Raw genomic sequence first — 16,214 nt, 5'->3', positions numbered from 1 at the left:
AAGTGTTGCTTCAAACGGGACGTTAATATAACTAAACCTAAACCTAAACTACACAATACAAAGAGCTAGGCAGATGAAATTGGTATACTGGCTCAGCATCTAAAATATGGATTTGTATTAAATTTTGAACCAAATATGTTAAGCGATTGGCCACCTGTCAGTCAATATTTTCTCATGGACGTGAACGCTGTAATTCCTAAAAGCAATGACTTAAATCAATGAAATTTGGTGCGTCATCTTGTGAATATAACTATAATTCTTTGTCAAATTTTGGTATCAGTTGGTTTACAGAAAGGTGTCCAAGACACACATTCTCAAGATATATTCAGTAAAAATGCTAGATTCACACCAAGGATCTATATTTCGTATCCATTGTGCATCTATACTATAGAAGGTATTTCGCAGCCTTATTCACGATACACAATTTTAAGCGGGAAGATGGTTAAAAAATTGGGGAGTGTGCGAAAAATTGTCGGGAGACCTCTCCTGCTGACTTCCTACGATAACAGAATGCCATCGGTATGTAAACGTAGTTCCTAAGTAATTGCAGCAATTAATTCCTGTTAATTAAAACTGTCCAGATGTTTCTGTTCTTACGCAAAAATTAGCACTTCAGCGGAAATGAAACATTTTAGTTCTAGAACAGAGGAGCAAATGTCGTGTTTCAACCAGATAAAATAAAAATTCTTTAATGAGCTCCCATGCAGCTATTAAACACGCTGCTTATTTTGGGTGTTAGTGCTCTAATTTTGTTCTAATAGTTCTACTTAATAACAACTAAATTTTTTATATAACATCAAAATCTTTTTGTGTTTAAATTGATTACAAATTACTTTTGTTAAATTACAAAGGATGTATATTTTAATCTAAAGAACTTATAGCTATAATTCGAAAGTAGAATGATTTTATCTTTTTAAGCCAATTTTTAAACAAAGGAAATAAAATCGTAAATCATCATGTTTGTGTGTATGATATTTTGATTCTGTTATTACATAATTTATATTTATAACTATGAAATCGAAACCAAATGTACGTTTTGAATAAATTCACTATAATGAATTCCACATAAAGTAATATGTTATAATTTTCCGTAAAGAATTAAACCAATAAATTGTAATTCTTTTCAAAATAGATTCCTTAAAAGGAACAAAATATAAAGTAATATGTTGTAGTTTGTTGTACAGAATCAAACCAATAGATTCTAATTCTTTTCAAAGCAGATTCCTTAAAAGTAAATTAAAAAAAAAAATTCCCTATAATGTTTTGTATAAACACCTGTTTTTAAAATATCCATTTTAGAATGTGTTTTATTATATATTGTTTGTTATATTTTTTCATTTATGGTAGAATATTTTCACATTCGGTCACAAATGTTATATGGTACTCAACCGCAGCTGCTCATTTTTTTCAAACTGCGAACATATAACAAAAGACTATGACCACGCCATGACGTCAAGCATCCCTAACGCTCCTTGTAATTTCAAAACTTCAAATAATCAAAAAAGTGTGGTATTCAAAAAAATTCAGTGTGTAAAAAAATAGATGCATTTTTTTTTGTAAGTTGTTTATAATTTAAGTCAAGTTTCATTTATTGTTCTTGTAGTTTTGTATAGAATTTTAAATTTAATGATATTGAAAAATTCTAGTTTAATATTTTTGTATTGTTTAAAATGTGTTACTATTCTGAATATTAGCATTATATATTTAGAAATTTATACAATTTTTCTTGCTTTTTTATGAATAAAAGTAATTAGCTTTTTAAAATCTAAAGCATGAGTTGCCAATGTATTAAAAACTTAATTTTTGCATAAAATAAAATAATCGAACTCAGTCCTAGTATAAATAAAAATCTTTGTAGTTTTGTGTGTATGTTCCAGATCTCCTTCTAAACAACGTTAGAGAATTCAACTTACTTTGTGCACTTAGTATTCCAGACAAGAAAAAGAATACCGTCAATTTGTCAAAATGCAAATATTAATTTAATTCTCAGTAAGTTAAAAATTAACCGATTTAATAAATTAATTTTGCATTATTTTCAAATGTAACGTGAGAGCAAATTATTCCACAAAAAATAACCTTACGCCATCTTAAAATTCTTTTTTTTTTCTTTTCAGTGTTACCACTTTCTCAAATTTTTATTAATTTTTTCGTTTTCAATAAATAATTGATTAGCTGCAGTGGATTTTTGTGTAAAGAAATTTATTGAAGGTTTTTAAAATTCGCCAGATTCTAATAATATTCTCATTTTAGTTTCAAAATGTTTCAGACGGTAAAAGGGTTTTTTTTGTATGATAATAATTTATACAAAAATAGTTTTTTTTTTCATTAAAAATGTTAGATTTGAAAGTAGTTTAATTCCGAACAGTAGCTAATAAATCGGCTAGTTAAACAATAAAAATTTCAAAATATATACAAGCCTATACATATATATATATATATATATATATATATATATATATATATATATATATATATATATATATATATATATATATATAATACCGTTTGGGCAGAAAGGCCGTAAAAACTTTAAAAATTCATTAAGTTTACTCTTTAATTTTCTATTTCAGTCATAATTGCTCCATTCCTGTTAAAGGAGAAACTTTTACAAGTCTGCGGGATGTGTGGATTCCTTTCTTTCGTTTGAATAGTTTAAGCGATGATGTAAATGAAGACGAAGTTATTCTATTTTTCTTTAAAAACATAATATGAAGCTTCGAACTTATTTTGCTTGTCAAAGAGTTAGTGAAAAAAATAATTTAATGAATTTAATTCAGCTTATAATGTTGAACTTAATAAGTATTAACAAATCAGCAAACCAGCCAGGATTTTTTAAAATTAAACTCTCCCTGAAGTATCGTATAAAATAAATCAGCGTGGCCGTCTCCCCAAAACGTTCTCGCATACTCTCTAATAAAGGTGCTATACCAGAGAACGCCTTACATGGCATTGGCGTACAATAGTTACGAAATATTAACTTTTGGCTTGAATCTAGCATTTTTATTAAATCTTTCGTGTCAACTTTGGCGAGTTTTTTGGCGAATAATCCCTGCAATGGGATTAGTAGTACCCGAAAGTCGAATTTGTATTTTTAAGCTTTTTCCCAATCGATTGAAATAAAAATTCGACACTAAACTACACTTGTAATCACAAACCAAATTCGATATATTTAAGTCATTACGTCTTTGAGCTGTCGCATTTACATGTTTCCAAATGTACAAACCGATAGATGCTCCATCTCTCGTTGGATTTGGCTGAAAATTTTATATTTATCTGGACTATAGATGTTAAATCTGTGTTTCGAATTTATCTACCCAGAGATTTCTTCCTTTTACAGTTATCGTGTTAAATTACATTCGAATAGCCGGACAGACAGACTTCCTCTGAGCGGATTTTGCTCAAAAATTGATCGGAATTTACAAATTACTTATAATGTTGAACTTAATAAGTATTAACAAATCAGCAAACCAGCCAGGATTTTTTAAAATTAAACTCTCCCTGAAGTATCGTATAAAATAAATCAGCGTGGCCGTCTCCCCAAAACGTTCTCGCATACTCTCTAATAAAGGTGCTATACCAGAGAACGCCTTACATGGCATTGGCGTACAATAGTTACGAAATATTAACTTTTGGCTTGAATCTAGCATTTTTATTAAATCTTTCGTGTCAACTTTGGCGAGTTTTTTGGCGAATAATCCCTGCAATGGGATTAGTAGTACCCGAAAGTCGAATTTGTATTTTTAAGCTTTTTCCCAATCGATTGAAATAAAAATTCGACACTAAACTACACTTGTAATCACAAACCAAATTCGATATATTTAAGTCATTACGTCTTTGAGCTGTCGCATTTACATGTTTCCAAATGTACAAACCGATAGATGCTCCATCTCTCGTTGGATTTGGCTGAAAATTTTATATTTATCTGGACTATAGATGTTAAATCTGTGTTTCGAATTTATCTACCCAGAGATTTCTTCCTTTTACAGTTATCGTGTTAAATTACATTCGAATAGCCGGACAGACAGACTTCCTCTGAGCGGATTTTGCTCAAAAATTGATCGGAATTTACAAATTTGATATAAAGAGAGTATATCCAATTTCGTACATCTGTTTCCAAGGGTTTTTGTCACAGACAGATAGACGGAAATTTTCCAAAAAATGCATTTTCCGAACTCTAAGAGGTTATAGTGGATTGCGATACGCGAGGATAGAACCTGGGACCTTGTGGATTGCAGTCCAGTAACATGACCACGATACAAAAGCAATTGCTCGGGTAGCGTAGCTGTTAACTGGCTTATAAGCTTTCACCACAAGGTTTAAATTGTGGAGATAGTCAAAATCCCGAGTTCGAATTTTTTAACGATTACTATACTTTCTCTATACTACTTATATGAGAAAATAAAAATGTGTAGTTAATACTTAGGATATGCAATACAGAAAATGGTATATCTCATATTTATAATAAATGTATAATTTTAAAATGTATAATTGTTTTCAACATTATATAGCAATACATTTATATTAGCTTAATTTTTTTTGTTTAAAATATAACATTTAAATGAATCTGGAATAGTGGAATTAAATTCATAATAATCAATGTTTTTTTTAATAAGATTTCAGGTATATGTCTATTCATTTATATGTCATTTTACATCATTCGTTTAGTTTATGTATAATTAATCGATGCTTAATGGAGACATTTCTTTAATGTATTTCAAATTTTCATTTCTGTATCCACATAATTCCTTTCGCCAAGGAACAATATATCTCCTTTTTGAATGTTTATTTTGCTCAATTTGACGATTAGCGAAAGCTTATGAATGTCCGTACATGAAGTGGAGAACGGACATGTTAATCTCGAGCTGCTTTCAAATAACTTCTCATCTACTGTCCCGTCCTTTCAATTTTGCATACTGAGAATAGATGTGTTTCCGGAGCACTCGACTGCAATCCCCAATCATGTCCGATAAGAGCATTGTTTTGACTATAGCATTACATCTCATTGTCTCGATTGGTTATACAAAGTAGTTGTTTTCATATTTTATAATTAAACAACAAGGAACTTGTTCCAAAACATTTTGGAATTTGTTGTTTGTTTTCTCAAAGCAATACAGAAATAAATTTCAATGCTGTTATTATTTAATTCAGTTAGGCTTTCATTTGTTTAATAATTAATAGTTGGTTCGATTTTTGGGTGTAAATTATACACACTTAGGTACAGTTTTCGATAGTGAGTTCGAAACCCATAAAATGATTGTTTTCTCCTAATTGCATAATTGCTTCGATTTATGTTTTTTATGAAAACAGAACACTTTGTGCATTAAAACTTACAAATTCGGATTGTTTATAATGTTAAGAATCTGTTACATGTTTTAGTCGCAATTAATATCATGTTAAGGAAGAGAAATTTACAGATACTTTTAATGGATGGTGATTGTATGACTTATTGATAAACTCTGCCTCTGGCAATAAATTTGGTGCTTATATGTCGAAAAATGAAGGCTCAGGAACGTACAAGAATTTTGACAATATCTCAGTTAAGACCCAAGTTTCAGAGATTCTTTTGGAAAATTCAGCACCATATCAAGGAAACTATATAAACGAAGGCATTCACATGAATATTAATTCCCTCTTTGGAACATTAAACGCGGAGCTATCCCTCTAGATGCATTCTGGGCGTTATTGTGCTGTTGTTGCTGTTTAATGATGATTTGTTATTTGCATGTGTGTTGTTGATTTATGCGAAGGCTGTCCTTTTGTATGATATGGCTGTTTTGCTATTTGCATTTCTTATTTTCTTGTGGGATAAAATTTCGTTATCTGATTCCGAATTTGTTGGACTTCTTGCGGCGTACAACTACCAGACGGATTTAACATAAAATTTTACATCAATTTGGCATTCTATCAATGAAAAAAATGTGTTTGCATAAGTAATTTTTTTTAAAGTGTAAGCTAGATTGTTGATCTTATTACAAAATATGAGTGTCATTTTTTTTTTATCTCCGATGGATCATAAAAAAGACAGGAATATAGAAAAAGATGAATTTATAAAAAAATGTTACGCACAAAAATGGTCACTTTTCGACATAATCACCGTTAAACATTCAGACATTTGTCACAGCGGTAGCCTTTGTTTCTTATTCCCTCTTTGAAAAACTTTACTGCAAATTATATGAAATGAAAGATCCCTATCAGTCTGGTAGCTTTGAACTCCTAGCTAGATTTTTAACTCAGAAAAAAGATAAAAATCATTCGGCTCTAAGCCGCATTCTCCATGAAGGGGACAAAGGGCTGCAGAAGATCTTGTTTAAAGAGATGATGAAAGTGTTCGAATAAAATGAAGGATGCTGTATCATAGACAACGAGCTGGTCGACCAGCATACCAAAAGTGTGACTTTTAAGGGTTAATATTTAGACATTCCTAATCAATATTCTTTTTTAACAGAAAGTTCAGAGAAGTTCTAGACTAATGAGGAATTTCAAAGGAACGTAAAGGTCCATCTCACATTTTTGACAGTAATTTTCTTCGAAAAGAGCATCTGTAATCTGATCCACCGATATACGAAATGCCTTAACCTTCACGGCAATTATGTCGAAAAATACCCATGATTGTGTTGTTTCTATATTTCTCTTCTTTTTATGGTCCATCGAACTTTGAAAGTAAAATTGGTCCTTTCATATTGCTCTTTTTGGTCTTTTCGACCTTTTTACCTATATATATATATATATATATATATATATATATATATATATATATATATATATATATATATATATATATATATATATATATATATATATATATATATATATATATATACAATTAGTAATTGTTAGGCGTCCTGGCATAGGGGTAGCGCGTCTTCCCCGTGATCTGGGCGTCCCGGGTTCGAGTCCCGGTTTGGGCATGGTTGTTCTTCTGTTGTTCTATCTGTGAGATGTGTGAATGTGCCCTCCTGTAAAAAGGGGTTGTGCAAGCGAATGAGTGATGCGTGAGTGGCAAAGTCGTACTCTTGGCCCTAGTTGGCGCTGCTATAAAAAATAAGAGACGTTTCCCCTCAGGCTTAAATCGCTGTCTTCGTAACAGTGGGCTTGTCAGTGGCAAGTGCCATAAGAAACAAACAACAAACAATTAGTAATAAAAACCAAGTTACTAGGAAAAAAAAGTATCAAAATTAAACCAAATATAATAAAAATCTGGCCTGAAGACTTTCTCAAGGGTCACCCTCAGGCAGGGATTCAAAATAAGGGATTTTTTTCTGTGTGGAATCCAGACTTTTGTCCAACAGTATTGACCCCTCGTGATCTGAAAATCCCCTGAAATTAGGCCTAAGAGATACACCATTTTTACAAAAAAGAAACAAAAACAATGAATTAAAAGAATACGACTACTAATAAGCAAAAATACAATAACATAAAATAACCATATAATAATTCTCGTAACCAATTATGAAAACAAAAAGGAAAGTACAAACCAGCAGCAGGCAAAAAAAAATTTTTACATAAGCTGTCACATTTTTGTCTAAATTGTGAGAAAATAATTTTCTCACAATTTAATAGGATTAAAAGAATTTATAATAACAAAATTTCCTATATTGAAGCAACAAATAATCTCATAAAAAATTTAACTAATAATAAATTTTCCAGAAACTACTGCAATATTATTTTTTTAATAAAAAAAAGAGATGATTTGAGATTAATCCTTTGCCTAAAATAAAAATAGACTTTCCGTTTCATATGAACTAATTCAATAGATGGCTCTGAGACCCTCCAATTATTTTTACCTTGAATGACGTTAGCAAAAACAGTTTAGGGCGCGAGAAACAAAAATGGGACCGCTTATGTAAAAAAGTTTTTTGCCTGCTGTTGGTTTGTTCTTTCCTTTTTGTTTTCATAATCGGTTATGAGAGTTTTTATATGGCTATTTTATGTTATTGTACTTTTGCTTATTAGTGATCGTATTCTTTTAATTTATTGTTTTCTTTTTTGTAAAAATGGTATATCACTTAGGCCTAATTTCAGGGAATTTGGGGGTCATGAGGGAGGGGTCAAAACTGTTGGACAATCTGGATTCCTCACAGAAAAAAAAATCAATTATTTTGAATCCCTGCCTGAGGGTGACCCTTGAGAAAGTCTTCAAGTTAGATTCTTATTTTATTTGGTTTAATTTTGATACTTTTTTTCCTATTAACTGGGTTTTTATTACTAATTGTCTAGATTCATCTGTGTTTTAGTAGTAGCTGCATTTGCGCTCTCTAAATACAATGGTGCTTTTTTGTTCTTTTTTTAGTTTTTAGTTTGATTCCGAAATAATTTTTTAGTTTTAATTTAGTTTCGTTTCCAAAATAATTTTGATTTTAGGTTGTTTCAATAATAGGTTTTAATTACATAATGCTTATATTTTTGGTTACTGTATATATATATATATATATATATATATATATATATATATATATATATATATATATATATATATATATATATATATAATATGGATGAAGTATAGAATCGAGCATTTTATGCTTGCAATACTCACTTTTTCAACTGCAAGGGCTGTTCTTTTTTCCTCTTGACACATCCAAGGGTCACATGGGAAAAGAACCTAAGTGCCTCTTTGACATTTAGACCAAAAGTGATGATCTTAGATATAAGCTCTATACTCCAGAGAGATGTACTTAATTAGCTAATGCTGATAGATTCTGACTGGAGAAGACAGAAAACTAGCAACTAGGCCTTTTATCTAGTTAAAAATAATATAAAAGATGAAGTAGATGTCTGAAATTTTATTTTTTATTTTTCTGCTTCTAAATACGTTGCATTGCAATGTTTTTCGCTTTAAGTTAGGCTTACCATTTATCGCGATTTTACAGTTCCTCTCGGACCTTCAATTCAAATTATTCTAAAATCTATGAACATAATTTAAAACGCTGGCTTGGAGAGGAGCAACAAGAAAGAAAGAAGAAGTGGCGAAGAGAATTGGTTAACGAAATCCAAAAATTAATTTTTAAAAATAGAACTTAATGGAACAATTTCAAAAATATACTTTTAACAGTTATTAAAATTTTAATATTTTATTTTTATTATTTCCATTGAGTATTTATATAATATAAATTTATACAGAATATATTTATATATTATACAGAATATATTTATATATTATACAGAATATATTTAAATACAGAATATATTTGCATTCTAAAACTATTATTCTAAAAGAGTAAAAGAGTCGAAATTGAAATTAATTCAAGATGTCTGGTATTATTATATGTACCTCAAAAAGTGTAAAAGCGAATTCACTTTATTTTCATTTAAAACAAGCCAACTCTGGCGATTATTACATTCGTCAGAATTATTATATGCAAAAATATGTCATGCGTAATTTGATGTTATCAATTTCTTCAGCCAAATATTTTGAAATTTCAAATCTAGATAAAGATGTAATTAGTTTTATTTTAGAAACCTCATACCTGCTGTGTTGATTGGGCTATACAAGTTCCCATTATATTTATCTATCTAACATCGCATTGCAAATTCGAGACCTAATATGAAGAGAGAAAATTAAATTTTTATTACAGAAATTACTTTTGCTCCTGAAATAATATATAAGAATGAATGAAATAATATATACGGAACAAAAATATAATATATAAGAATTACTCCTGAAATAATATATAAGGAACGAAAATATAATATATAAAAATTACTCCTGAAATAATATATAAGGAATAAAAATATAATATATAAGAAATGCTCCTGAAATAATATATAAGGAACAAAAATATAATATATAAGAAATGCTCCTGAAATAATATATAAGGAACGAAAATATAATACATAATAAATGCTACTGAAATAATATATAAGTAATAAATGAATACATTCACCATGAGAGATTTTGGTGTAACTCCAAATGCTCTCCAGAATTTTGTTTAATAATTCAACAAAAATATCTGTGCACTACAATAAGAAAGAAAAATTTCAAGATGGAGCCAAAAAATTTTACCCTCAGAAGTTCTCTTTTTTCGAGAAGAGGAATTAAAAGGAACGGCTCTTATCATGGACACGACGCTTTACACTCCTCCTGATTGCATCCTTCAGGGTTTTCATAAAATAACCGGAAGAATTGGTGTCCCCCAAAATTTCTCGTATATTCTCAAATAAAGATTGACGTACAATAGTTTCGAAATATTAATTTTTGGCGTGAATTTAGCAATTTTACAGAAAACAATCGTGTCGTCCTTGGAGAGTTTTTTTTTTTCTTTATTGCGATTAATCCCTGGTATGCGGTCAATAGTGTCCGAAGATCGAATTTGTATTTCAGGCGCGTTCTTTCCAATCGATTCAAACAAAGATTTGACATAAAACTACACTTACACTAAACAAGTCACAAAATCACATACTAAATTCTATATATTTAAATCATTGCGTTTTTGAATTATCCTGTTTACTAGTTTCTGAAAGTACAAACTGAAAGTTGTGGTTTTCGCTTGGAATTTTGTAGACGTCTATATTAAAGATGTTTAGTATGGGTGCTGAATTTTATCTATCTAGCTCTCTTCGTTGCTAACTTATATTCGAACAGTTGGACAGACTGAATTCCACTGAACTGATTTTACTCAAAATTTGATAGAAATCTGCATTTTGGTGTAAAGACCACATACCAAATTTCATCCATCTAGCTCAAAGCGTTTTTTTGAGTTATTTTTGTCTCAGACAGACGGACGGATAGACTAAAAATGTTTTCGAACTCAGGTATGTCTAAAACATGGAGATTCATCAAAATTTGAAGTTCGAATATTTTGACAATTATTATGCTTTCTCTATAGTTCATATACGAGAAAGTAAAGATGTATCTCACCTTTCCATGATATTGTAGCACAGAGATATGGGATAAAAGATGTTGCGCCTTTTTTATTGAATTAACAAAAGGCGCAATTCATCAATTGTTCAAGAATAATTACAGTGAAAAAATGATGAGAATAAGAATATCGCACTGATTTTGTTCAAATCACAAATGAATAACGTGCTGAAATTTACTAAGATAACTCTTTTAACTAAGATAATTTATCTGTCAGCGATTTAAGCCGAGTGAGCGTCTCTTGTTTGTTCAGTAGCACCAACTAAGGCCAAGAATACGACTTAGCTACTTCATGCGTCACATTCGCTGGGGTACAACCCCTTTTTATGGAAGGGAGCACATTCATACACCTTACAGATAGAACACAGATGTGGAAAAACTATGCCCTAACCGGGACTCGAACCCGGAACTTCCAAATCACGGGGAAAACGCGCTACTCCTATGCCTGGACGCCGGCATTTATAAATTCTAAACTTTATATTTTGATATTTACTATTTAAAAAAAAAAAACTGAGTATGATAAGCTTTGTCCAATAAATTTTCCTATTCAAAAAATGATTTTTTGTGACCGTTCTGTAGGATATTTATCTTTATCTTAAAAAATAAATAATATCAGCTAAGTATTTATGCCCATTGTGTTTTATTAATTGTTATTTCCATTTCAGTGATTTATGAAGGGTAGCTATGGTTCAACAGTTTCGAGCACAATGAACTTCCAGACCTAATAGTCAAGACTTGCGATGACACCGGAGTCGGTGGACTTGTTGACGACCGTTTACCCCTCCGTCGATGAATTCACCCTGACACAACTCTACTGCAACTTCTCGAGCTTAAGCGATGACTTTACCTCGAATGGTGGGTACAGATTTTTGCGAAAAATTGAAACTTAGTAATAGCATAACTACGTACATGATTGTATTTCATTTTTAATGTGAGCCTTATCAAGTTATTTCGTTCATTCAGTATAATACAATAATATTATTTTCTTTAAATTGACATTCAGATTATAAAAAAAAAGAATAGCATTTTAGAGCAATGTATTAATACTAGCATTGTCCATTTTTGAAAACTAGATTTCATATAGCTAGCACTTGAAAAAATAATCTTCAATAGTTGAATTCTCCTAAAACTTTGAATTAAAATTAGTTGCTCTTATCTTAATTCGTTCACATAATTCTTCCTACCAGTCCTATAGATTAAATAAATTAGTTTCTTTATATCTATTAAGGAAACTGTATGTTAAAAAGAATATATAATATCATGAAAGTAGACTTTGTTGGAAAATTGAATTACTTTTCTATCTTCTTTAACTTTTTTCCAACAGGAATAGTTTATTTTAGGGAAAGAACATTCAACAGCGATCATACCTTCAGATACTGAACATGTCGTAAATATATAATTCACTGAACCAATAACTTTTTTATAATATTTTTAATACAGAAAAAAGGTAAATTCTTTTATAAAGCCCTTAAATAAATAGACTTTGCCGATATTTATGGTAGTAACAAAGCTATAACGATGCATGGCTTTAATTTATAAAACTGGGATTTGAAAGAAAAAAATTAGAATTGCTCTAATGTTGAATTTCTCTTATGATTCCACATAAATTTGACGATGATAACATGGTCAAAAATGGTTTTTATCTGATCTTCAGACATAAATACAAACAATCTCCTGGGGGATACCTCAGAGAAGCTTCTGATATGGCGGTTGGCTCTAGACGCCCTAGTGGGCACAAAAATTTCGTGGAATACCTACTTCTTACCTATAACGAGATGGTAGGAGGTACATTTTAGTATAATTTGGTAATATTTAGTAATATTTTACATATATCCTAATGAACACAACTAAAAAAAAAATCTGGTTCTGTATGCCTAGAATTTGAACTGATGCAGTTTATGTACAGATGCACTACTTCCCAAGCTTTGAGCAATAGTCTTTGCAACGCTGTAGCCTTAACGAGTCTCTATAGATAGCCATCTGTAGAGAATTCTGTTCTGTATGCCTAGAATTTGAACTGATGCAGTTTATGTACAGATGCACTACTTCCCAAGCTTTGAGCAATAGTCTTTGCAACGCTGTAGCCTTAACGAGTCTCTATAGATAGCCATCTGTAGAGAATTCTGTTCTGTATGCCTAGAATTTGAACTGATGCAGTTTATGTACAGATGCACTACTTCCCAAGCTTTGAGCAATAGTCTTTGCAACGCTGTAGCCTTAACGAGTCTCTATAGATAGCCATCTGTAGAGAATTCTGTTCTGTATGCCTAGAATTTGAACTGATGCAGTTTATGTACAGATGCACTACTTCCCAAGCTTTGAGCAATAGTCTTTGCAACGCTGTAGCCTTAACGAGTCTCTATAGATAGCCATCTGTAGAGAATTCTGTTCTGTATGCCTAGAATTTGAACTGATGCAGTTTATGTACAGATGCACTACTTCCCAAGCTTTGAGCAATAGTCTTTGCAACGCTGTAGCCTTAACGAGTCTCTATAGATAGCCATCTGTAGAGAATTCTGTTCTGTATGCCTAGAATTTGAACTGATGCAGTTTATGTACAGATGCACTACTCCCCAAGCTTTGAGCAATAGTCTTTGCAACGCTGTAGCCTTAACGAGTCTCTATAGATAGCCATCTGTAGAGAATTCTGTTCTGTATGCCTAGAATTTGAACTGATGCAGTTTATGTACAGATGCACTACTTTTTGTGTACAGCCGATCACCTCGCCACCATTAAATGAAGCAATATCGACAAGAAATGTTGTGGCCGACTGTTGTCTTAAGCAAAATCCATATATAACACTGGTCGATTCATCGAACTGACATTTTACAAAGTGGTCAATCACTGACCTTCCACCTCATCTGCCTGTACACATATTATCCTGTCAAACGAGGAGCAGGCCACCGTATTAAGAAAATATCCTCGAAATGCGCAATATTCAATACCAAACAATTTTCACCATCATGTCCTTCGGTGTTTTAAGATTATCTGATGCCATAAGTATTGTACTTAAATCATCCTTTTCAACTTTCAGATTCTTTTTTAATTCCGAGATTTCTATGCTTTCCTTTAAATAATAATAAACAGTTCCAATTTCACCACAGATGCATTTATTTAATGTATAGCTGCGGTACTATTGTTATTATAATAATCCCATTTACAGGTGCGTTATAGCCTCACTGGTGGTGTATTACACTACCATTTATCTGATTCTTCCTAGACATTTTTTTTTCCATTTTAAATGTATCTATTAGTTATTTAATTTGATATATTTAGTATATATAAAGCAGTCTAGAATCGAAATTCTCTCAAATTGAGTCAATTTAAATTTTAAGATGAAATATTTCTGTCTATTTTCACTACAGAAGTCAAACGTTTCATGTTATAGTCTTCCTGGACATTTTTTTTTTTTCATTTTCAGGGCTTCGATTAATTAATTTGATGCAGTCAATATACTTAATTAACATATAAATTCTCATAAAATGAGTCATCTCAGATTTAATCTTTCTGTTCTGAAGAAACCAAATTTATTGTTATATTTTTCCTGGACATTTCCGTCCTTTTCACCATATTAATTAACTACTTAATTTGACTTATACAAAATAAATATATATAATGCAATCTAATATAGAAATTCTCATAAACTAAGTCATCGCAAATTTTGAGATGAAATATTTCTGTCATTTTTGTCCAACAGAAGTAACTATAATTAGAACAGAAGTAACTGTAATTATGATGAAACAGAAAATCATATAAAATAAATTTCGCAACTTTTATAATTTTTTTTTAACTTTCAGAAATACCATAACAGGAATAAATATTAATACCTCATTTGAAAGTTTTCTACAATTGGAACTATATATCTACGATCCACGGTTGCGAAAATAAAAATCCGATGAAAATAATATGTTGCACTTTGTATGTCCCAAGCTTTGAGCAATAGTCTTTGCAACGCTGTAGCCTTAACGAGTCTCTATAGATGGCCAATCCCAATTTTGAGACAGTTTTCATTTCTTTGAGTACCTTCTGCGTTTCTTAAATTGTCTTTCTGTGATAGTTTTCCTCATCAATAGTCTATTTCCGTATAATAATCTTCCGTCAGAAAGTAATATCTCATTTAAACCAGCCCTTTACTAGAACATGCCCTCGTTCGTAATGTTCAAAAACACGCAATGTTCGTGTATCCTGAACATTAACCGAACACGCAGCTTTGTTTTTGATTCTTGAAAAGAATATTCAATTAGCCATAAAAGTCACGGTTAAAGTTTCTTTAATGTGAATCAGCGTTTTTCTCAACACGAGGAGCATACAGAGTTTAAGTAAATAGCAGCAAAACCTGTTTTTTTTTTTTTTTCCTTTACTTTCCATATAAGTTTTGATATTTTTAGATAATGCATTTTCAAACTGATTTGTATGCTTCAGCCTTTCTTTTCAGCATATATTTATGTAAAAAGGCTGCAATAAATTTCTTACTTAAAAAGGGAAATGAAAGGAATTATCAACCAGCGGGAATGGTCACCCCGCAACTTTCTTGCGTACACCCTAATAAACTTGCCATGTTAGAGAAGGCACTAATAAACTTGAATATCATTAGCGCACAATGGTTAGGAAATAATAACGTTTGGAGTGAGTTTGGCATTTTTATTGAATCTATCGTGTCATCCTTGTTGAGTTATTTGCCGATTAATCCCTGGCATGCATTAATAGTATTCTGGCGGATTGAATTGAGCGAAAATAGAACCTGGGGATATTGTGGTTCGCAGCTCAATAACATGACCACGATACAAAAGCAATTTCTCGGATAACGTAGCTGTTAACTGACTTATAAGCATTCACCACAGACTCTCCCTCCAGTGAGTCGGAGGTGAAACGAACGATATGGCTGTTGAGTCGTGATGTATTAGCTATTGATTCTAATGCGCCTGTACCCATTTGAGTAGTGCCAAGCGTTATGACGAGCGTGTGTGGGTGAGTGGTTGCTGATGCTATTGCCGCGTCAAGTGAATCTGACGACTTTGGTTTGCTGTGGGGTAGATGGCGCCACAACAGCTGTACGAAGTTTGAAGGATCATCGTCCGAGACCACCAATGTAACGGATTGGGATGAGCGAGGTTAGAACCTGGGACTTCGTGGTTCGCAATCCAGTAACATGACCACGATACAAAAGCAATTTCTCGGGTAGCGTAGTTGTTAACTGGCTTATAAGCTTTCACCACAGTATCCAAAAATCGAATTTGTGTTTTAGACACGTTTTTTTTTAACCTATTGAAATAAAAATTTGATACAAAACTGCACTTATAATCACAAAATCCCATACCAAATTTGATTTATTTAAGGGATTGCGTTTTTGAATTGC

At 31.3% G+C, this 16,214-nt stretch overlaps 1 protein-coding gene across 1 annotated transcript in view; it reads left to right on the top strand.

Moving 5' to 3' along the window:
* Nucleotides 1-16,214, top strand: part of LOC129969582 (diuretic hormone receptor-like) — a 365,366-nt gene that overhangs the window by 220,308 nt on the left and 128,844 nt on the right. The window contains exon 3 of the mRNA XM_056084217.1: nt 11,524-11,713. Coding sequence (XP_055940192.1) covers nt 11,599-11,713 — 115 coding nt within the window. The 5' untranslated portion in view covers nt 11,524-11,598. The remainder of the gene's footprint in view (nt 1-11,523; nt 11,714-16,214) is intronic.

Source organism: Argiope bruennichi, chromosome 5, assembly GCF_947563725.1.
Source record: "Argiope bruennichi chromosome 5, qqArgBrue1.1, whole genome shotgun sequence".
Classification (NCBI taxonomy): domain Eukaryota; kingdom Metazoa; phylum Arthropoda; class Arachnida; order Araneae; family Araneidae; genus Argiope; species Argiope bruennichi.
Note: the sequence above shows the minus strand (reverse complement) of the source record. Positions and strands in the feature narration are given on the sequence as shown.